This window comes from Lontra canadensis, unplaced genomic scaffold (genome assembly GCF_010015895.1).
Source record: "Lontra canadensis isolate GAN:19392208 unplaced genomic scaffold, GSC_riverotter_1.0 scaffold20, whole genome shotgun sequence".
In the NCBI taxonomy this organism is placed as follows: Eukaryota; Metazoa; Chordata; class Mammalia; order Carnivora; family Mustelidae; genus Lontra; species Lontra canadensis.
The window spans coordinates 10586536-10611278 of NW_022631014.1; the positions used below are offsets into that span (position 1 = coordinate 10586536).

A 24743-nucleotide genomic window follows, 5' to 3' on the forward strand; every position below is an offset into this window, starting at 1 on the left:
TTGAAATAATTAAAAATACTTTCTTTTGAAGTTGGCCTGGGATACTTTGCCCAGATCCTTTTAAAGGGAAATATGTGATCTATGACCTGGATGGCAATGTTGAACAATATCATATAGAATTCCTGGGAGATCCCCATTCAAGATCATGGATAAATGCAACATTTGTTGGACATTATAGTATCACATTAAAGGTAGGTACAATAACATCAAAGCTTTTTTCTTTTGCACTTGTTTTTAGTTATGGCCATTTTTGTTTAGAGCCTAAAAGATACCTAATTATTTATTTTTATATTTATATAAATGAAACGGTATATACTATTTGTTTAAAATTGAATATTTGTATTTTTAAACAAGTTTTTTCAAAGAAAATGTGGGAAGTAGGGTAGTTTTAAATTTTCTTTTCCTAATGGCAATGAAGTATAAATCAACTGAGGACTTTACATAATTGCCTTTTGAAACAATTTTAAGATTATCATTTGGTAGTTTTTAAAAATCCCCTTGAGAAGACTTTAAGTTGGAGGCCTAGCTCACAGGGAAAATTAATTATGGAATACAACCAGATTTTCAAATTTCAAAGAGAATATTTCATTATACTAACTCCTTCAGTATCTTTTTTACTTTTTCAACTTTAAATCACACACTACAACTAATGAATAGACTGGACTCTCAGGTTAATGAGTATAGGTGAACTGGGCTTATTTCCATGGTTTAGTTTAGTCATTATAAATCAATTCAATTATCTGTGTCTGTATTCTAATATTGAAACTTTTCATCTGCAAACCATACTTTCATTGGAAGTCTGATTTAAAAATAGATGTCAAATGTGGGTTCCTTCGGCTGTTTGGATGGTTTCTATTTTATAGTGGAAATATCTATGTTCAAATACAGATGTAAGTGTATGTACATTTAAGGCACGTCCTTTAATCCACAGTACAACTAAACCTGTGTGAATTTGAGGTACTTCAAAATGGGCTTTTGCTATATCTTTGGCATAAGCAGTATCTTTTCCCATCCAACTTGAAAGCAACTGAAAGGGAAGGCCATTCTAATAAAAATATTTAAGTACAGAATAAAATACATAATTCATTTCATGGTAGTTGTGAGCCAGTCATCTTAATGTGAGGCGCCTTCTCTGCTCTGACATTTTGGATGTGTTCCTAGGTGCTTCTGCTGGCAACCACAGAAAACAAGAATTGTTCTCCTTTCTGTGCCCTTTCCCCTTTCCTAAAGAACAAGGAAACCTGCTAGCTTCTCATGAAGCAGACCTTAGAATCTTAGAGATCTGACAATATGATGAAGAGCAAGACATTCTTAAGAAATTATATTTAAATATAAGTAAAAACCAGAAGTGAATTTTTAAATTGTCTCAATTGATATCTCTCTTGGGATTTGAATTGTGTCAGGACAAGGGCAAAATCTGGTGCAAAACAAAGACAAACTCAAGCATCTGAAGCCATAAGTTTTTAACCTACTGAAAACATTAAAGTAAACTTAGAAATTCTTACAAAGACCATCAATTCAAGGCTGCTTAAATTAAGCAGCCCCCTAATGCAAGGATGAGGACAGAAAAAAATAAAGTATTTGTTTCCCTCTTCCTTCCCCTACTCCTCCAGCTAACCAAGTGTTCTTAGGTGAATAACCTACTGGGTGCTTACAAGCTCTGGGGCAGGCTCTCTCCTCTACAGTCATTCACGGTACCTTTCCTAGGCTCTTTCTTTGTCCCTTACTCTTTTTATCTGTGTCTTCTTTTCTTTACTTGCTCCCTTGGAGCTGGTATAATTTGGGTGCCTTTCTCTGTGGGTCTCTTCATTCAAGGCTGAAATGTTAATTCCCTTCTACCACAAATTACCCACTTCTGCCAATCTAAGGATCTGCTTACCCGGAAGGGAAGACTCACACTGACACCATATTGCTCCAGTCTAGTCAAGAAATAGAAAGGAAGAAAGTTGACTCAGAAATACTGCCAGCCAAGGTAGAAAAATGGTCAAAAATTTTGCATATGAGAAATTGATTGAAAAAGGGTAATTTCAAAATATGTATCATCCAGGGACAGCTGAGATTTCACTGTACCTGAGAGATGGAAATAGTAGTAACCCCAGCCTATTGTTCTCTTGCCTAGACTTACCCAAAATTTAATCTTCTAGTGGTCCTCTCTGCACCAGGGCTCTCATATCCTCAAATGCTTTCTCTACACTGTAGTACATTGATCTGGATATTAAGTTCACATCCCTTTCCCCCATGAAAAAAGATTACTCACACAAAAATTAATGCATAGTAGACAATGTGGACTTTCTTAAAGATTCCTCTAGAAGAGGAGGTGGGATGCATATTGCACAGGTCTGATCTCTTTTTCTAAAACCAGCAAAGAATGATAGGCATTTATAACTTTCACTGCTTTAATCAACTAAATCTTACTTCATACCTTATTTCAATATCATTTTATCCTCTAATTTGTGCAAGTTTAGTTTACCAGGTGATTAACTTTTAGCGTTTTTGCTGCATATGGACTATGAATATTTTACAGTATATATGTTAAGGTGGGAGAGAAATATGTTATCCTAGAAAGATAGTATATGCATTTATGAGAAAATAAAATATCTTTTTAGTGTTAGATTATGAAAATTTTAACTTCTAATTTGTGTTTGCCAAGCTTTTTTTTTTTTTTTTGAATAGTCACTTTCCCCTTGTTGATATATTTATGGGACCACCGACTTACTAATTTCATTGTTGAATGCACAACAGAGCTGTCACTGTCTATTGATTGGTACAGATGATAAGGTTTTACACAATAAAATTTCTCATAGATACACTGGGATATACTTTAGAAAAAAAGTTGAATGTGATATTTAGTTGTGTACTTGTGATTTATATTAGTTTATGAATACATTTTATTTTTTCATTTACTATAAAATCAGTAGCTATAAAGACAGGTGAAATCTCCCTTTAAAGAAAATAGATGTGAACATGTGCTGAATGGCTATTTTTTTAAGTGTTAATGCATGGAAAATAATTTTTCCCCACTAGCACAAATGCTGTTCTTTTATATTTAGCAGATACCTGTCTGAAGAACCCATTACTTGCAAGTTTATTTTTTAGCTTGATAGATTACATGACTTAGTTTAGCATTTCTTGAGCCTGGCTATGCATTAGAAAGCTTTACAAAATAACGACAAAATGACAACACCAACAAGAACATGGTAATGCCTGCAGGCTCTAGGCTAGTGGATCAGTTAAATCAGAATCTCCTGGAGTAGGGCCAGGCCTCAGTAATTTTAAGTCTGTCAGATTAATATAATGTGCAGGCCAGAGAGTAAGAACCATTGACTAAATTTTCTCAGCTTGAGGCATCAGAGTTTTGTCAGCTTTATCTCTACTAGTGTAGTAATATAACTGTGTTTATGGCTTGTTGTTTCCTGTTGCCTTCTACTTCTTTGATTAGTCTTTCACTTAGGTTTGCCTGGAGATTATGCTTACTGCCATACGTTCACATGTCAAACCCAGTAATGATCTGTTTCACTGAACACAGCTTTAAGGTCACTCCTGTCGTTCAGCATTATGCATAATATATAGGTATTGCTGGTAAAGCTGCTATATAATTTGATCTTAATATTTCTAGTATGTTGAAGTTGATCATCTATCTTATTGGTTATATAGAGTCATTATAATTTTTCTTGGACATAAGAAATGTACTCCAACCAATAATTGCTTGGCCTACACTTTTCTAATTTTTCATGTTGCCAAGAAAAGTAGGTAGGTAGTTCACCTCTGATGCTGTGATGCTCTTGTGGTAAAATGTAGGGGTTTATTTTGTTCATGATGTGAACTGATTTTTTGGGCTATATGTTTTAGTAGTCTGCTTACTACTGTATGTAGGATATACCTGTAGGTATGCAGCTATCTCTTTGGGTTCCAGATATCATTTGAGCATTTACCCATTGTATTGTGGAATTGTCTGCATTTTCCAGGAAGCAGTGCCATATTGCTAACTTGAGCTCTGCAGCTCCTACAGTTCTGCTTCCTAATTGGAGGAGTCATTGATAGTGTTCACCAGAACTTTCCAAGTCTCTTCCTTCCTGTTGCAAAGTAGAATCGCACATTTGATAATTGGGGTGGGGTGGGGCGAGTGAGTTGTGTGAAATTGATGAATATTACCTCTTTGAGCATGCAAATGTGTGCAGTGCAACATCCTCCAGATTTCGGTCTTTCCCTGTGGCACTGGGACTGATAATGTTTGAAGTGTTGATTTGCTGCTCTCTCAGACTGGATCCCTGAATTGACCACTCTTAGCAAACTACCTCCCTCCCCCCACCAGGTAATAAGTAAACAATGTGAAGAAGATATAGACCTTGTATTAAGCACCTGGGATTATTCCAAAAGATACACTAATGATGGAATGGAAGATGTCACAGTTCTTTGTAACATATCTTTAGAAGAACCATTCTGAAATTTTAGTACCCTTAAGAATTTGGCCAAATGACTGAAATCACATTACTCTTAACTCTTCCAAGTCTGTAAATAGATGTGATAATACAACTTGCTATACTACAGTAATGTATTAAATAAGTTTGTTTCTTTGCTGTATAGTGATAAACATATGAGTAGAAATTACCAACTGATGATCAATATAATGAGTATAAATTTGGTTTAGTAAATACCCTGCAACAAAGGGCTCTGACATCAGCATGCAGTATGATGACTCCAACAGCTAAAAGAGCCTACAAACAGCAATGATAAAGTATAGTGAGTCTCTCCCCTAGGCCATGAATTGGGTAGATCCTTTTCATATAATTTTCAAAGTCTTAGAGCAGCCCCATAAAGAAAGGCATTGTCACTATTTGACATATAGAAGAAACTGAGATTCAGGCCACTTGTCTAGCCCAAGGTCAGTCAGCTACCAGGTGATGCAATAATTATTGGAGTTAAAATATCTAACTCCAAAGTCCAAATTATTTCTCTTTCTATACCATGCCAGTTTATTTATTCATATGCAGTGGCCTAATTTATTGTTGAATGTTTTCCCAGATTTGTACCTACAAAATGAGGAAAATTTTCACCATATAATTCTAATATACATGTTGAATCGTGGCAGTCTCTGGTAGATACTCTCTTTATTTGCCCCTTGAGGTTCCCCTTTGGAGGACTAGAGTGAAGCAGAACTCTAGATATTTTCAAATTACATTTGCAGTAGTCATTACAAGTGCATCTGAATTAAGATCTATTTGAGCAAGTGTTCTGCTCTTTAGGATCCAAATTCTAAGAATGTAATGTGTAATAAGGATTAACAAATTAGTTTATAACTAGATCATCAGGCAGTGTTTTGTTCTTAGAGTAATGGAGTGAAAGTGAATATAAATCTGTTTAGCCAACTCAGTGGAAAACTACATTTGCTAAATATATCTTCCTCATCTTACAATGCGCTTACCTTCCGATAAACTCATTGTAAGTTGAACACATCATGAGTCAAAAATGCATTTAATATATGTAATCTACTCAACCTCATAGTTAAGTGTAGCCTGCCTTAAATGTTCTCAGAGCATCTACATTAGCCTATAATTGAGCTAAGTCTTCTAATACAAAGTCTAATTGATAATAAAGCATTGAATATTGCGTGTAATCAAATACTGTACCAAAAGTGAAAAAAGCATAATTGTATGGCTACAAAAGGTTGTCAGTGTATGGGTTATTTACCCTCATCATTGTGGGCTGACCAGGAGCAATGGCTTACTACCACTGCCTGAGAGAGTATCGACCACATATTGTTAGCGCAGGAAGAGATCCCAATTCAAAATCTGAAGTATGGTTTCTACTGAATGTATATCACTTTTGCACCATTGTAAAGTCAAAAAATTGTAAGTCAGACCATCATAAGTTGGGGACCATCTATATATAAATATGCTATTTCCTGCTGGCAAATAATTGTATAGCTCTCAAACTCTCAGTAAGTTTTTATTATACAAGTGCCATTTTTGATATAAAATTTGCTGTAAATTTGGTACTATTGGATTAAATTTTTTTGTTTGTGTGCTTGTTTTCTAAGCATTCTTTAGTTTTGGGCCTGGAGAAAGGTTAAGGTAATTAGAACATATTTCTGCAACTGTGACCTTAACTTGTGACAAATAAAACAAGAAAACTTCCATAGCAGTGGATATTAGGGGGAAAAAATTAAGTTGTCACAGCAGTTAATAAGGCAGGCGCTAGAGCCATGCTCTTTTGGTTTTGAACATTGGCTGTGCTGCTTACCAGATAATTAACCTCAGGCAAGTTACTTAGTCTTCATGAATCCTACATGCCTCACTTTAAAATGGAGGTTAAAATAGTATCTGCCTCATAAAGACGTCGTAAGGGTTAACTGAGATACTATATGCAAAGCGTTTGGCATACTGCTTTGTCATATAATAAGCTCTTTTAAAATTATTATGTTTGAAGTATAGCTGACATACAATGTTTTTAATTAGTTTCAGGTGGACAGCATAGTGATTTGACAATTTTATACATTACTTAATGCTCACCACAATAAGTGTAGTCACTATAGTAGGCTCTTAATAGACGTTAGTTGATGTTATTCATTGGAAGTACAGTTGAAGTATATTTTTAAACTTACTTATTTCCTTTCCTTAGAAACCCACATCTACAAGAAGATACCAAGAATAATAAGATGAATAATATCTTTTCTCTTAAGATCGTATGTGAAAAATGATATAATTTCAGTGTTTTCTATCAACCAACATGATAGTCCCAGCAATGGGAGGAAATAAAGCTAATGGATCATCTTACGCTTTGATTCTTTAGTACATGACTGAAGAGGCCATTGCTGCAGTGCTTTTCTAGGTTAATGTAAACAGAAGTGCTCTGAACTATTCAAAGCAGGAGATAAGTTAGAGCCTTCTTAATCTGACTCCTTGGTGAGTGAATAGTTCCCAATATCAGGAATGCCTTGAGAGTACTTTGGATTTGTTTGATGGAATTTGGAAGGAGAATAGGAAATACTATCTTTCATGTTCTTTGCAACTGAATGAAACCAGTTTCTTTCCTTATCTCTATTCTGCTTTCTGATTCACTCACATTTATGTATGCTGACTTGGCTGCTCCAAATAAATTCTTGAATTCACCTCTGTCATCTCCCGACTACATCTCTTATGAATTTAGATAGCTGTGAACTTCTACTGAAGTTAAAAAGTCCAAATCCAAATAATATGGCCAACTTTATACTCAGCTTATAAAGGATAGAACAGGTGGCTACCTTTCCCATCATCAAATGCATGAAAAATGTATTAAGTATCACCTAGGTTTTTCATGTTGACTCTTCACTGGAACAGCAGTAATCTTTTCTAAGAAATTCCAACATACAGCTTTCTCAATTTTCTAGAAGTGTTTAGTTTCTCTTAAAGGAACCAGAGTCAGAACATTATTTTTAAGCCAAAATATAAGGCTCACTAAATTGCCTTCAGAATTATCCCCCTATGAGTAAGTCTGCCTTAAGATGAGTCTTTTATATTAGGGTTCTTAAATTAGTAAATAATGTAGTAACTTTTTGGTACATTCTTCCATTAGTGAAGAGTGAAACCCAAAACTCATAATCATATAGCTGAAAGCCTACAATTGATCTACTATCTTTCCTTTTTCATTTCTTTCTAATTCCCTCTCATATATTGATTGATTATATTGTATCTTATAGCCAAAGGCCAGGACTAGTCCATGACTCAGTCAAAACCCATTCTCCCTAAACCCTAAACAATACCGACTAAACTAACTTTGGAAATTTCAGAATTACCACTTGCTCACCATTTTGTTTAGTTCCCAGAATGTGTACTGATTCTGTATCACATATTTAACCATCCCCTTCTAGAATTCCCACCTTCTCTTACAATTCTCTTGTGAAACAGAATCTGAGCATATGTCTGTAATAAATACAGCAATTGTTTTCCCATAAACACATATTCCATAAAAAAAAAAAAAAAAAGTAAACGTGGAGTAGAAAATATCAGCCAAGTAACTTTCCTTTAGGTCCAGGTCTTGATAACTCTATGTACTATTGCTTAAAATCCATTAGGCCAATCCTGACATTTTTAAGGCTCAGGACAAATAAGCACATGCTTATTTTCATGGCTGATTTAAACCTATCCTCCTAGTTCTGTTGAATATCCCTAGCTGTAACACACAGCCTGGCCAGAGCAGTGGGAGATAGCCACACTTCAGGTGAACACAGGCCTTAAAATTACCCATGGACTCAAGTGTTCACTTTGCTTCATGTGCTCTGTTTCATCAATATATTAGTAATACTTTATTACTAATAATTCATTACTAGTCCTGTCATTTTATGTAGCAGTGTTCACAATAGCTTTCTTCCTACAGACTTAATGATATACTTAGTTCTACAAAATAAAAAGTCTACAATTTGAGGAACACCTGGGTGGCTCAGTTGGTTGAGTGTCTGACTCTTGATTTCCAATCAGGTGATGATCTCAGGGTCTTGGGATGGAGGCCCACATTGGGCTCCACATGCAATAGGGAGTCTGCTTGGGGTTCTCTCTCTCCGCCTCTCTCTCTCCTCCCTCCTGCTCTCTCTCTCTCAAATAAATGAATCTTAAAAAAAAAAAAAGTCTACAACTTGAAAGCAGAATATGTAAAATTCTTTAAATTGTCACAATAAATTCAAGTTTTTTATTCTTTTTAAAAATTATGAAAAAAACATGTAACATAAAATTGAATATTTAACCATATGTTCAATGGTGATTTAAGTTTTCAATGACTAGTTAATAATCCTAGAAGAAATTTTCCAAAGGAGTATAAATATGACCTGATATAGAAAGTACCAGATGGAAGTTCTCTATTATTTTTGATACTTTCTGTTTCTTATGATATGAGCTGCAAACCTCTTCATAATACCATCTTTGTGCAACAGAATTGCCTTTTTTTTAATAAAGATTTTATTTTTCTATCTGAGAGAGAGAGCATGAGAGGAGAGAGGGGCAGAGGGAGAAGGAGAAGTAGACTCCCTACTGATTAGAGGGCCCACCACAGGGCTCAATCCCAGGACCCTGAGATCATGACCTGAGCCAAGGGCAGACCACTAACTGACTCAGCCACCCAGGGACCCCTACAGAATTGCCTTTTAGTGAAATAAAATATTATAGTGGTTGAGCCCATGGATTCTGGAGCTTGATAGCCTGTATATGAATTCCAGCTGTGTCACTTGCTAACTATAAGAGCCTGGGCAAGTTCTAAACTCAATACCTCTATTTCCTTATTTGTAAAATGAAGATAGCAACAGTACCTGCCTCGTGAGATTGTTAGGAAGTTAAAATAAGTTGTTTGTGAGGTGCTTAAAGCTGTTCCTACACCTGGCACTACACAAGCATTGGATAATTAGTAAATTAAAAAATTAATAGTAGACTCTTTCACAGAACTCCTATGAAAATAAAATGTGTACCCAGTCAGCTCCTCCCTTCTGTGAATAGTTCCTATCTCATTATCTTGGATTGCATAAACCAAATGATAAATATTTATGTCCTGATCAGTTATGACATTAATAATGAACATTTGAAAAAAAGCTTTATAGTTTACAAAGTACTTTTTCACGCGCTCTCTCGTGTGGTCTTCATTCATTGTTAAGAAAGTTGAAGCTTAGGTTAAGTGACTTGCCTAAGGTTACACACAACAGCAGAACTGGGACTCAAGCCTAGGTCTTCTGATTACACATACCAGGTTTTTACATTATGTGTCAACCTGCTTGAAATTTATGCTGGGCTCTCTGCTTCTAATCTTTATAAGCATACCAAATTCATAATGAGCTATCATCTATAAACTAGAAGATCACAATATCCTTCTTATTGATCTCCTGCTGTTAATTCAGCCAACTTGATTAATTAGCCATAAACCAGAATTTTCAAAGTTGGACAAAGATGTGAAAGCTTTCTTCTTCATGTATTGATTCTTAGCCAGAGATTTAGGACCTCTTCGTGACTACCATTAAAACCTACTATCTGTTCTCTTGTAACCTTTGTGGTAATTGGTTATTATTAATACAAACATTGGTATCTCAATGCCAGGATTTGTTTGTTTTGTTTTGTTTTGCTCTACTGCCAGTTCCTAAAATTGCTCATTATCATAGAGCTCTTTAAAAATATTACTATTCCTTATTATTCATAAAAAAGGTAAGGAAATTCTACCATTTGTGATGACATAGATAAACTTTGAAAGCTTTATACTAAGTGAAATAAGTGAGACAGAAAAAGATGAATACCATATGACCTCACTTATATGTGGTATTGAAATAATGACAACAAACTCATTGAAAAAGAGATCAGGTTTGTGGTTATCAGAGGTGGAGGGTGGAGGAGGGGAATTGGAGGAAGGTGGTCAAAAGGTACACACTTCCCACTATAAGGTAAATTAAGTACTGGGGTATAAGGTATGACATGATGACTATCGCTAACACTCCTGTGTGATATATAGGAAAGTTGTTAAGGGAGTAAATCCTAGGAGTTATCATCGTAAGGAAAACAATTTTTTTGTTTTTTTCTTCTTTCCTTTCTTTTTATTGTATTTATATGAGAAAATGGATATTAGCCAAACTTTTGTGGTAATCATTTCACAATATATGCAGAACAAACTATCATGCTGTATCCCTTAAGCTTACACAGTGATGTGTGTTAATTATTTCTCAATAAAACTAGGAAAAAAATATACACATATATCTGCATATATAAGTATATTTGTATGTATGTATTTCTGATATATATTTGCATATATAGGTATACAAGTACATATATTCCTGAACCTACATATTCAGGAATGTTCTGTGAATCTATATAGTTCCTCTATATATAGTGAATCTCAAGTGAATCTCAAGCACCAGTCTGTAGCAGATTATCTCACTATAAATGCTTATTTTTTATGTTTACTGGAATTTGCTAAAGAAAATATTTATGAAAATGGGTATTTTTTATTATGTTGTGTTATGTGTGTATGTGTGTGAAACGTATATGTGTATTTAAGTTTCTGGTGCTAATGAAGCCAGACAAATCTTCAGCAAAATTATGTTAGACTCCCCTGTCCCTTTAAAAAGTTTCTTTCTTTGGTGGCGATTGATTTTTTCCCTGCTGTCACCGCTGGAGCCCTCTTCTTTTTCTCTCCTCCTCTCAAAATCTGGTTTTGAGTCCATCACACTAAGTGACCGATATATTGGTTATATAAAAATTGTTTTCAGAAGATTGTCAGTCTAAACAATAGACCACCCTAAAGTGTCAGACTGGGACTTCTTTAAAAAAACCACCACCACCACCACAGCATGTAGCAGTTGTAGATCTTTAGATTACTTAGTAAATATATATCAAAACCTAAGTTAATAAAAAGTGCATCATCTGGTATCCTGTGATTTTTCTGATTTTCTGCTGGGACTACTTTAAACTGCTTGGCTTTCTCCTCTGCCCTCTAGACCCACCTTCACAAGGAATGCTCAGTTCCTGTTTTGGTAATTCCCAATATTTCAAGCCAAGTAATGGAATCACACTGTAATTGGACTCAGATTTTCTTACTCTTTCTTCCTGATTTCTCCGCTAGTACTCATTGCATTCTCAGTGTCTCAGTATTGTCTCTCAGACATAATCTATAATCTCTGAGATCTTGTAAAGGATCAGACTAAGCAAAACTAGAACTTTTTTTTTTTTGGTCAGTTTAGGTAGTTCACACTTTACAGTAGTGTAGAGAGTGGACATAAGTTATTTTGATCTGAAAGTCCTGCTGAGTTAGAGTAAGCAAAATACCTATTTATGTGCAAAGGGAACGTAGAGTAAACAATAGGTTAATAAGATTTTGAAAGCAATAGTTCCTTCAAGTGTTCAATAATTGAAATAAACTATCTAAATAATCCAGAGTTGACTATATGAAGATTATATAAGTCTATGTTAAAGATGAAGGGTAAGAGGAAAGAAGCCAAGAAGTGTGTGATGCAAAGGGGTGTGATATGACTATCTTCTAGTGTGCATCAAAGGAACGGGAATGTTCTTACTGTCTAGATTACTGGTTGCTGTTGCAGAAATGCAATTTAAGGAGGACAAGATATCCTGTGATTAACTTTCTACTGAATTGCTTTAAGTGAAAACAATCTGCCTAAGAGAGGAGAAGAGCGATAGCTTTGGTGTGATAGTAAATAGAACGATGCATCAGGGCAATGCATGGTTAGAGTCAGCAACCTACACGGCAAGTCTGAATGTATAAATAGCAACAATTAACGTAAATCACCAGGCAGAGTACCTCAAACATTCAGTAGAGATGCATTTCAAAGGAAAATTCTTTCATATATTTTTAGATTATGAAATCTATGAATTATAGTCTCGTGTTTCTAATGGCATATTATGTAAGAAATAAAGTAATGGTCAATATTTGAAGTCATTTCTATGAATTTATGAAGCTCAGTAAAGCAAGCTAAGTACCTATGATTCTGGTTTTTCAGATCTTTAATATATGTTCAACATTGTGTTCTAAAAGATAAATTTTCTAAATTTTAAGTACTTTTTTACAGTTAACTTTAATACCAATGTAACCAAAATGATAATTTTGGATTATAGATACTGCTATTGTACCTACAGAACTGTAGTGAGGCTCTTCCATCTCCCAAATAGGTTACATAAAAAAGCATTTGATTGAATTACTCTAGCTTCAAAATTAGGTACTATTTTTTACATAGTATTTAAAGTACTTGAAATTAGATGCACTTTTTTTTTTCTAAGAAAAAATATAGTTACTAATATCATGGAACAAATCAGTGGCCCATGAAGTATTTTATAGATCTGATTTCTCTACAAGAACTGAAAAGTTCTATGTTATCTTAGAAGTAGTATTACCATATCATAATGTCCAATACTCCTCATCCTTATAAATTTTTCTTTTACTCTTCAAGGGTTAATCACATAATTCAGGATTAAAAATGCAGTAGCTTTCATTTTCATCTCCAGTTTTCTGACTGGATTTTGTTAGTGCCACCCTGAACAAAAAGATGTCTATATATAGTAATAAATATTTACTGAGCTTCTATTATTTACAACTCTTCTAGGCTCAGATGTGCACAAAACAAATAAAATTCAAATGCTCTCATAAGACTTAAATTAGTAGGTTAAGACCCATAGTAAACAAACAAATAATAACAAAGATATAAGGTATATTAGTTGTCAAGGAGTACTCTGGGGGAAAATTAAGGAAAAATCATAGGTGGAAAAAGGAAGTAAGGTGCCAAGGGGAGAGGAGGAAAGACTATCACCTACCTATCTATTCTAATATTCAAAGTCCCTTAACCAAGAAATGCTTGTCCCCAGCCCACCAAACACCAGTGGTTGGTTGATGATATTTATTTTGATGGTATTTTCCCCTTTCGTTTGTTCCAAAAAGTAGTTAGGCCCCTTATGTTCCCATGTGTCAGGGGAGTTTTCTCTTGTGAAGGTCAAAAGCAGAGCTTGCCTGTCTTCCCCACCTGAGTTCCCCGAGGGTGAGAAGGGTGGACTGGGAACAGAGAAGTCAGTGCCTCTGAGAGGGACAGGCAGGAGCCGCTGAGCAGCTGAGCAGGGAAGAGATCCTTTTAGACTTGGAAGAGTTCAAAAGTCTGTCAGTGCCCTAACAAGTGGCAGTTCCTCAGAAAAGAATAGCACCAGGGTTCACCCAGGGAGGTTGAACTCATGCCATTAAGGTTCCCAACTTCCAAAAAACTTCTTTTGTCTAGGTGTGGCCCATAAGCTTTAGACTGCCTGACTTCAAGGGACTGGAACAAAGATGTTGCTATTCATGTAACCACTATGGGTTGTAGAGTAATGATCTGTCTTCACAGGCCTTGTTAATTTCATTTTAATTTATATGAACCTAGGCAAAGTAAGAGGTGAGCCCGTAAATGACTGAAATCAATTTTCCTATCCTTGTTGGATGCAGGCTGTTACATTGTATTTTATTTAGCAGAAATCAGTAATGGGACACTGCTTACACATTTGAGTTTGAAGCATAAGATTTAGGGGCACCTGGGTGGTTCAGTGGGTTAAGCCTCTGCCTTCGACCCAGGTCATAATCTCAGGGTCCTGGGATTGAGCCCCGCATCAGGCTCTCTGCTCAGCAGGGAGCCTGCTCCCCGCGCCCCCCGCCCCGCCTCTGTGCCTGCTTGTGATCTCTCTCTCTCTGTCAAATAAATAAATAAAATCTAAAAAAAAAAAAAAAAATTATCCTGCTACAACTAAGGGTATTGTATCTTGATTAACTCTGAGGTGAAGAAACAATCTTAAAATATGAAGCAACAAAAGTTATGAATTTCTGATGGATTGCAGATTTCGTTCCTCTGGCCTTACTGGGTGGATAAACACATGTATTATTTTCCTTGACTTTACCACTCCATGTTAGTGTGTGGTAATAGCACAAACATTATTCAATAAAATGGGACATTCAATTTCTTCCTCAAATCCTGGGAAATGTAAAAATGATACTTAGTCCTTTCAGTCAGCCAAATTTCAACTCAAATTGAAACAAGATCATATAGGACAGTAGTTTACAAACTTTTCAATTTTGGACACAGCTAAGAATTTTCTCAAACATAGGGTACTATCCTCCCTCTTTAACCATCTGTTAGTAGTCTCAAACCTCATCTTTACTCCAAATATTTACATGCTTATTCATCTACCAAGAATGCATCTATCAAGAATCATCTTATTTACATTCATAAATTCACACAAATTTTTAGACTGTCTTCCTTCTCTTTCTATGATGATTACTTATTTTTCTTTTTCTATGATGATTACTTATTTCCCACTCTACCCTAAATTTAATAAACTGAGAAAACTCAAGTTGCCAGAGTATTATAAACATAACAAAGGGCATGGTATTATTCCTTCTTGGGATCATAGAATTTACTTGAATTTGAAGATGTCCAGCTCTTTCTGTGATTTCTTGTGAAGTCATTGATTTTTATCCTTGACTTTATAAGCTTGTAGCACCTTGAAAATTTGCTGAAGAGCTGCCTTTAAAACTTTCTTCTTAAGTATATTTGAAAACTTGTCTATGTTTTGTTTTGTTTTGTTTTGGAGTAGGAGATAATTTGAAAGTTCTATCATTATTAGATATGTCCAGGTTTTAGTGAAAGACACGTCTTTAAGACTGTAAAAGGTGAAGACAAATAATTATTTACATGTTGCAAAGGAGGGGCCAAAACTGACTCGGCAGCCCTTCGTCCAATTTATGCAAGGATATAAAAGGTCCAACATACAGAAATTTCTTTGGAGAAAATAATGATATTCTGTGACATTTTCCCTGCACCACTTCATGCTCCATCTTGGGAAAGGGAAAGATGTTAATTTTCCTGTATGAGGGATTTTTTGAGAGCTCAATGTGTGTACTCTGGAGCTTGAGCAACACAGCATACTGGCAGCCAGCTTTCCTCTAAAGAATCTACAGAGTGAGAATATCTGGTATCAGGTCTGGCAGCAGAGTGAAAAGAGCTAGCGACACTGAGAATGGTCAGCATTCCCATGGTTTGGGGTATCGATGACATAGACAATGTGGGAAAAAGAATCGGGGTCATAGAAGGGTTCCACCACCAAGATGGCTCTCTGCTCCTTGGCAGTCTAGGCAGAACAATGCAGAAAAATGATAATAGGGTGGGGGATTAAAAGCAACCAGCTAAAAAAAAGACCTCCTCTATTAGGGGAGTTGTTCCTAGTTGGTGAAAATGTTCTCCAAAAACCCACAAGGCACCCCATAATAAAAAACACTTTAAAACCAGAAAGCACCAACCCCAAATTGTTGTGGTAGCAGTCAAAAACTTTTTTTTTTTTCTTTTGCAATTTCTTTGCCATTCTCCACACCAATCTTTTCAATCCCAGAGAACCCAGAAGATATGGGGAGAGACAGAGAAGCACATGGAGGGAAAGGAAGACCACTTCTGCCTGAGTATGCTCCTAGCTTGTGGAGAACAGAAGCTCTAACTTAAACTGGAGTGTAGAATTTTATCTCTTAACATGCGAGTAGACATTTTAGTTTTTGAAATTCAGGGGACTAAATAATTCTGGGACATTTTATTACTGGTTATCAGAAAAGTCACAAGAGCTGCAGTAGATTTCAGGCAAGGGTTAAGACCTCTAGATTCCAGTCGATAGAGTGAGTTTGAATGGCAGTTATTTTCTGCTGGAGTTTGAATCCTATTTTCAGTGCCCATTTGGTTTTGAACAATTCTTTGTTAAATCTAAAGTTAATTATCTTACTTGACTTTTGGCTGAAATGGTAAATGTAAAAGTTTTCATGCCTTTAAAAGGTAATTTTATTAAAAGCAAATTTTTATTTCTTAAGAAAAGGTTGGGGGCGGGGAACAATAGTTTTTGCCTTAGTTTGGACTTATTCAAGACAGCATTGTTTCCTTTGCCGAATTTTGTCCAAAATGTAAACCTTCAAGTTGAACATTTATCTCATTAAATACTATAGTATTTTAAAATTCGACCTAATCACAATGTTATTACTATAATTCATTCAAGCATGATGTTCATTCATCCTTTACAAACTTTGCCCTAATAATTAGTATATGGAATAAATGTGTTATATTTGGTGAAATGCTAAGTCTTTATTTCTTTCTTGTCAATCTAGAAGCCTTTCCTTAGCATATTCCAGTTGAAAGATTATGATAATGTCTTAAACAGCTTAGTTTATGAAGATGATTACCAATAACCATTTTTTTGGGTAGCTTCTGCAGAAGGATTCCATTTACGTAACTGTGAATCACTTCAGCATGTCTTGAAAAATATGCAAACTCATTCAATTGAAAGTTTTATTTTAATTAGAGAAGACATTGCTTGTTCAGGTAGGAAATTTGGGTTTTCAAAAGTATATAAGATTACTATTATTATGTAATTGTCTTGGTATAATTGGCTAATACAGTTAGCTAAAGAAAGAAGCAAAAGTGCACATACAGGAAAGAAAAAGAGCGAAGTTACCTTTATTAGTAGATGATTGTTTACCTGGAAAACCCATGGAACTCAAATAAAAAACCATTATAAGCAGTAAGAAAATTCAATTATGTGGCAGTTATAAAATTACTGTACAGAGTAATCAGTGTGAAAATATAAGGGGATTAAAAGTCCCCATTTATAATAGCAACAAAACATACCTGATACACTGGAATAAGCTTAAGAAGCATATGTAAGAGCTGTATAAATAAAACTTTGCTAAGAGACAGAAAATAAAACCTAAGTAAATGGAAAGATAAAATCCTCATCTTGGTTTAGAAAATTAAATACGGAAAGATATCAATTTTCCCTAAATTAATTTTAAAGCAATCTCAATTTTTAAAAAGAACTTAAGATGAGTACTAAAATATACAGGAAAATTAAATATAGAAGAGTGAGTTAGGCCTATAAAATGTAAAATTAAAATAAAACTCTAGTAATTAAGTAGTTTGGTACTAAAAGTGATTCAACAGACAAACAGAACAATATAAGGTCCAAAAACAGACTCCAGAATTCTTGGAAATATAGCTGGTGGGTAAGGTTATATTCAAATCATTAAAGTTTATTATTTAATAAATTCTGTGAATACAAATGGCTAGCTACTTGGGAAAAAAATAAAGAAGTATACCTCATACCTTGCACTCAAATTACTGTTGGAAGGATGAAAGATTTAAATGAACAAAAATGACAATACAAATATCTAAAAGATAAATTGTCAACAGGAGAAGATATTTACAATACATGTAACAAAGCATTAGTTTTTTAATTTATAAAAATCTCTTACAAACCATTAAGATAAAGACCAATATAATATGAACACAAGACTTGAACAATCATTCTGTAGAAAATAAAGTGACTTTTAAAAATGTGAAAAATTGATGGATAAGTTCCAGGATCGAATGTACAGCATGGAGACTAAAGTTAATAATACTATATTATAGACTTGCTAAAAAAAAGTAGATCTTAAGTGTTCTTACTACATACACACTCACAAAAGTTATGTGAGTTTATGAAGGTAAGAGCTAACCCTATTTGTGGTAATGATTTTATAAGATATACACGTATCCAATCATGTTGTGCTCTTAAATTTACAGTTATATGTCAATTATATCTCAAACGGCAAAAGTATTTAAAATTTCTCATACTTATGAAATTTAAGAAATGAAAATGATAATAAAAAAAGAAATACCATATATCCCTTAAAATATTGACAGAGATCTAAAAGTTTGGTAACAGAAGTGTTCTCCAGGATGTGAGGAAACATACTGTTTATGGTATTAAAAATTGTGAGCACCTCATTCAAGAGTGAATTCACAGTTACTTCCAAAATTTAAAATAGACATACTTCAAACCTAGTAATTCAACATCTAGGAAGTTATTCTTCAGTACACTTTCACATGGGCAAAGTGACCTATGGACAAATTTTTTTATTACAGCATTGTTTCAAATTGCATGGTATTAGAAATACCCTAAAATGTTCATTATTAGGACATTTGTCAAATAAATAATGATATATACATAGCATATATGTGGATATACATACATATTATTTCCTCATTCCTTTGGTTATCTCTTCCAGTTCCTTGGCTTTAAATACCACATGCATGTGAACAATTCCTAAATTTTATCTACAGTTCTGTTCTCTTTGCTGAATTCCCTTACCACCCTCCTCTTGGGATCTCCACTTGGATGTGGCAATAGATATCTTATACTCAATATATCTGAACTCTTGATAACTTTCTTCTCAATAGACAGCAAATTTCATCCTTCTACTAGCTCAGTCCAAAAGCCTTAAGAGTCATCTTCTCTTTCCCTTACAACCAGTTTCCAGCTGGACAAAAATTCCTTTTGCTCTACCTTCAAATTATGTACAGAATCCTACCACTTTTCACCACGGCGGCTGCCACTACCCTGGTCTACACCACCTTCGTTTCTTGCCTGGATTATTGCAGTAGCTGGTCGTCTTATATCTTATGTGCCCCTGTATTGTCTATTCTGGTCAAAACAATCAGAGATTGTTTTAAAACATTGAATCAGGGGCACCTGGGTGGCTCAGTGGGTTAAACCTCTGCCTTCAATTCAGGTCCTGATCCCAGCGTCTTGGGATCGAGCCCCGCATCGAGCTCTCTGCTCAGCAGGGAGCCTGCTTCCCTTCCTCTCTCTCTGCTGGCCTCCCTGCCTACCTGTGATCTCTGTCTGTCAAATAAATAAATAAAATCTTCAAAAAAAAAAAAAAAAGCCAAAACTTTAAAGCTTAAAAAAAAAAAAATTGAATCAAATCAAATGTTATTCAAGCTCAGAACTGTGGAATGAGGCTCCCATTTTATTTAGAATGAAAGACAAATTCCCTACAGTGGCCTGAAAGAACCTCCATGATCTGACCCCTGTTAATTTTGTGACCTCATTTCCTGTCACTCTCCTTCTTCATTTAGTGTCAGCCAGCTTGGCTTCCTCAAAGCTTTTTGAATACACTTGTATTCTCCCACCTTAGAGTATTTTTTTCCTCTGCTTGGAGTACTCTTTCTTGGAATATTGATGTGGCTAACTCCCTGACTTCTTTCCTGTCTTTGCTCAGTGTCACCTTTCCAATGAGAGTTACCCTGACTACTTTATTGCCTTAACTTTTATTTATTACATAGAATTTATAACTTCTTACAGCATACTGTAAGCTTTATTGATTTGTTATGCTTATTATAGGTTGTCTGTTTCAGTGCCTAGAATAAATGTCAGCTTTATCCATTTTCTTCAATGATAGGTCCCAAGGATTTAGAATATGTTGAATCAATCAATAAATGAAGTGATCTGCAAGACAAATTGAAAAACTCAAAAGTATATATAACTATTCACAACACTCTGTAAAATGAGCTATATTTATATAAATGATATGCTTGTAGATGCATACGATATCTCTGAAAGACTATGAAAGAAATTGGTAATAATGGGCACCTGTGGGAGAAACATTACCAGGAATGGGTAGGGAGGCACAGTCTACACTTTAGGATATGCACCTATCATTTCTTTAGTTGTAAAATATAATGCATAGCTAAGCCTAATTCTGGAATTCAAAATTCTTTATAAATAGTCTTAATTTTTTTTTCTTTGAAGATGTTTAGTTGTATCACCACTAGATGGCACATATTTACTGATAAATTCTCAAAGAATCTCCAACACAGATTTTTAAGAAAGTGTTTAGTTCCCCAAACTCACCAAAGTTTACTTTAGCTGTGTACAGTATTGGTTTTTCTCAAGAAATTTCCTTAACGTCAGTCATTTAGTGCCATATCAGCTTCTAGGCTATTTTTCACTAATTTTTTATTTAGCATCATTATAACATTTGAGTTGTAGGAAGACCTTAGATTTGCAGACACTAGCTTAGATATTCTTAGTTTATAGTTTCTAATTTTTTTTTGAATTGTATCTACCTATATTTTCATCTCTTTTTCTATTAATGAATAAAATGTAAATATTCTGTGCACAAAAGTAGATTTAAAATAATAGATTTTTGTTTGATTATATTGTTTGATGGCTTTTATATCAAATCAGTGTCCAGAACAACATGCAATTTAACAACCACTTTCTGATTGCTTACATTATACACAATGAGATTCGACAAATGGGTACTGTTGAGGACACGAAGATGAAATGCTGTTTATTGCCTCTGTCTTCAGGACCTTTCATTTTATGGGTGGGGGCAGTTATGAATACAAATAACTATAATACAAGTCAGAATGTAGTAAATGATTAAAAGAAAATATTAAGTGTAATGGAACAGATGGCTTATATTAATTTGGGAATTCTAGGAATAAGGTGGAATTTGAAAAGAGCTTTAAATATGTAGATGGTTTCATTCTCTGAATGAACTAAATAAGGTGTTACATAGATTTACATTTCTGTATAAAGTGAATTACATATCTGATCATTATATGCAAGTGGTAAATATGGAATTATGCAATAAAAACCTGTATTCTTTTTGATGGTACAGTTTCCAAAAAGAAAATGGTGGTATAGCATTTTATAAATTGTAATATTTATAAAAACATTATAAAAAATTTTTCAGGCAAATTCTGGGTGCCTGGTTGGCTCAGTCAGTAGAGCATGCAGCTCTTGATCTTGGGTTGTAAGTTCAAGCCCCAGGCTGGGCATAGAGATTACTTAAAAATTTAAAAAAAAATCTCTTTAGGCATATTCTAAAATAACATTGGAAAAATTATTGGACCACATAATTTTTTTAGTCATTTTTAGCATAGAGACTTTTTTACTCTTGTTTCTGTTTTCAAAATATTTTTTAAATTACTTTATATGTAGAAAAAGTACTGAATTCAAGTAGAATAGTATTTATTGTGTGCTTAATAGGCCAGAAAACTGCCATCTTTTATTTCACTTAATACTTATGAAACTTTATGATGAATATACTGTTATCCACATTTTACAGATGAAGAAATTGGGGCAAATGTTTAAGGAACTTGTATGAATATTTCACCTGCCTGTCATAACACAAAAGCTGGATGTGAATAGAATTAACTTTCTGACAATAAGAAGCCTGGCTTTTCATTTTATACCACTTCAGGATCATTGCTCTTAAAAGAGAATCAAGTTATTCTAATAAGATGTATTAATACTGACTACTTTGTTACATTGGTGGTCTTTTTGTGACTTTTTAAAGTGTGAAATGAATCATATTAAAATATTATCTTAGTGAATCAAGAATCTGACCCTTTGACTTTTAATGTACAAGATTTCCCCAACCTTGGTATACTCTAAAATAATAATAATCCTATATAAAAGTCTAAGTAATATATGGTATAATGCTTCAATCAGATTAGTTCCAGCTCAACAGCTAAATCAAGTAGATATTAAAACAAAATAATATGTTTAGAAATGAGTCTCACTATTTTTCTGTGTTTCTTTAGCCAGAAAAATGTAAGAAAAAAAAGAAATGGTATAAAAGTGCACTACAAGAAGCCCGCCTCCTCTATGGATATTCCTTTGAGCAAAGACTGGAAATGTGCCACCTATCCAAACAGGGTATATGAGCTTTTTTATTCTTTACCACCCCAACATGAGGATTTATTCAGATGCACACTTTCCAAAATATATTTGCACGTTTTAAAAAAAAAATCTCTCTTTCTCTCCATGGGGATATAATATATCTTTGTCCCCTGAAAAAAAATTTTTGTATGGATTAATAGTATGTATTTTGCCCTTTGAAACTGTTTTCAGCGACTAAACATACATTCTATTTAAATGCAAGAGTTTTCATTAGCACTTCTATCATCTTCTTTACCCTTCAACTATCTACATAAGTTCTCTTGTGTATTTCAAAGTATATATTTCAAAATTAGAAGCTGTGGCCTTAAAACGTATTTCTGGGGTGAAACTTTCACTTGCATACGCTGCATTCTTTCAGAACAAAGTGTTTTTCAAAATGTTTTTGTTTTTAAAGAAATTCAAGGCAGAGATAAAAACAATCTTCAACTTTTTTAATGAGGTGAAAAAATATAAGATTTCAAGTCATTTTCAGAGAAAGTTCTCTTGAATCATAAATATTATGGTTTGTACATAGCTTTTTAAATGGATTCATCATAGGAATTATAGTAGGTAGGACACACTTTTAACTCAATATAACTGTCACAGAAAAAATGATGATTTTGAATAAACTTAAATATGTTCTTAGTGATAATAATTATCATCTTAAGTTCTAAAGTAGATTATGGGAAGATCTATCATTTTAGCACTGACTGAATTTTAAAGTAAGCATGACATTTTTTTCTTTTTGGAATTTAATATATGTTTTTTAAAACTTAGATGTGAGAACATTTTATTTGGGAAAAATTTAAATATTAACTTAGCTACCTAAGTTTAGATTTTAAAAGAAATAAGTAGATTTAAACATAGTGGAAAAGAATGACAAGCCCATTACTCTGGTTTACTCTGAAACTGAGAAAAGAGACATTTATTACCATAAATGTGATTTTATTCCTTGTGCTGAAAATATGTCTTAGTTTATTATAAGTAAAGGTTGAACTCACTGTATTGTCACGCATACAATTTTATTATTTACACAGAGTATACATTTTTCTTGTATAACCAAAATAAACTTTGAAATACTAATTTTTTTAGTTTTTAATATGAATATCTTGAAGTAATATAGTCTTATTTTTTAAAGTTTATTGTAACCATTTCACATTAGCAGTAGACACACTCAATAAATATGGAACTATGTCTTTGTTGTTGTATGTGCTAGCATATTTATGTCTGGGTCCTTTGATATTCTTGCTTGTCTAGAGAATATGGAGGGGGGTTATTTCTCATTGGTTTTGCAGCAGACCCATTTTCTTGTTGAAAATCTGATGATTTTTGCATGCAGAATTTGATGTAATTCAGTCTGATTATAGACAGTTCTATGCCTAAAGACTTGATTCTTATCCCTGAAGAAGCCAGAATGGAAGGGCATGAAGACACTTCCAGGAATTCAGCCTTTGCCATAATAGGCTCACTCACTTCTTATTCTTTACTATCTCCAAAATAGACACTATAGTCCTTGCTTAGTTTCCAGGGTAAACTCTAGTACATATTCAGCTTCTTACTTTGTTTCAAAGTTATTTTGAGAGGTAATTAGCCATTATTTAGATATTTTACAAAGATCTTAGAGACAAACAACCTATTTTACCCCAGCTACTTTGAGGACTTCTTTAACCCAAAATGTCTTCTTCCAACCCAGAAATAATGACTAGTAATTTCATGGCTAAATTCTTCCTACCCTACAGAAATTGGCATGCTATTATATTTGATGTAGCTCTTTCATTGTTGAAATCTTCAAGGTCAGTAAGTTATATGTAAAAAATATAGACCCATTTCATATGGTGTTTAGTTTCATGAGAAACTGCCAAACTATCTTCCAAAGTAGCTGCATCATTTTTTCATTCCCACCAGAAATGAATGATAATTCATGTTCCACATAGTTGCCAACATTTGGTGTTTTCAGTATTCTGGATTTTGGCCATTCCATGGAGTCTGCGGTGGTACCTCATCGATGTTTTCATTTGCCATTTTCTAATGACATGATGATGAACATCCTTTCATATGCTTATTTGCCGTCTATAAATCTTCTTTGGTGAGGTATTTGTTTATTGCCTGCTTTTTAATTCAGTTGCTTATTTTTTTATTGTTGAGTTTTAAGAATTCTTTGTATACTTACAGCAGCATTATCAACAATAGCCAAACTATGAAAAGAGCCCAAATGTCCATTGACTAATAAATGGAACAAGCCGATGTGGTATATAGATCTACAATGGAATATTACTCAGCCATCAAAAAGAATGAAATCTTATCACTTGCTTTGATGTGGATGGAACTAGAGTATGTTATGCTAAGCGAAATAAGTCAGTCAGAAAAAGACAAATACCATGTGATCTCAGTCATATGTGGAATTAAAGAAACAAAACAGATGACTATATGGTGGGGGGAGAAAGAGAGAGGAAGGGAAACAAACCATAAGAGACTTTTTTTTGAACATTGTAATTTCTTTTTTTTTTTCAATGTTATGTTAGTCACCATATAGTATGTCATTAGTTTTTGATATAGTGTTCTAAGGTTCATTGTTTACTTATTAACACCCAGTGCTCCATGCAATACGTGCCCTCCTTAATACCCATAGCCAGGCCAACCCATCCCCTCACCCACCTCCCCTCTAAAATCCTCAGTTTGTTTCTTGGTGTCCACAGTCACCATAAGAGACTCTTAATGATAGAGAACAAACTGAGGGTTGATGGAGGGAGG

At 34.1% G+C, this 24743-nt stretch overlaps 1 protein-coding gene across 1 annotated transcript in view; it reads left to right on the forward strand.

Moving 5' to 3' along the window:
- ZCWPW2 (zinc finger CW-type and PWWP domain containing 2) overlaps positions 1–24743 on the forward strand; it is a 93273-nt gene that overhangs the window by 25322 nt on the left and 43208 nt on the right. Inside the window, exons 3-4 of the mRNA XM_032861012.1 lie at positions 32–191; positions 21875–21989. Coding sequence (XP_032716903.1) covers positions 32–191; positions 21875–21989 — 275 coding nt within the window. The remainder of the gene's footprint in view (positions 1–31; positions 192–21874; positions 21990–24743) is intronic.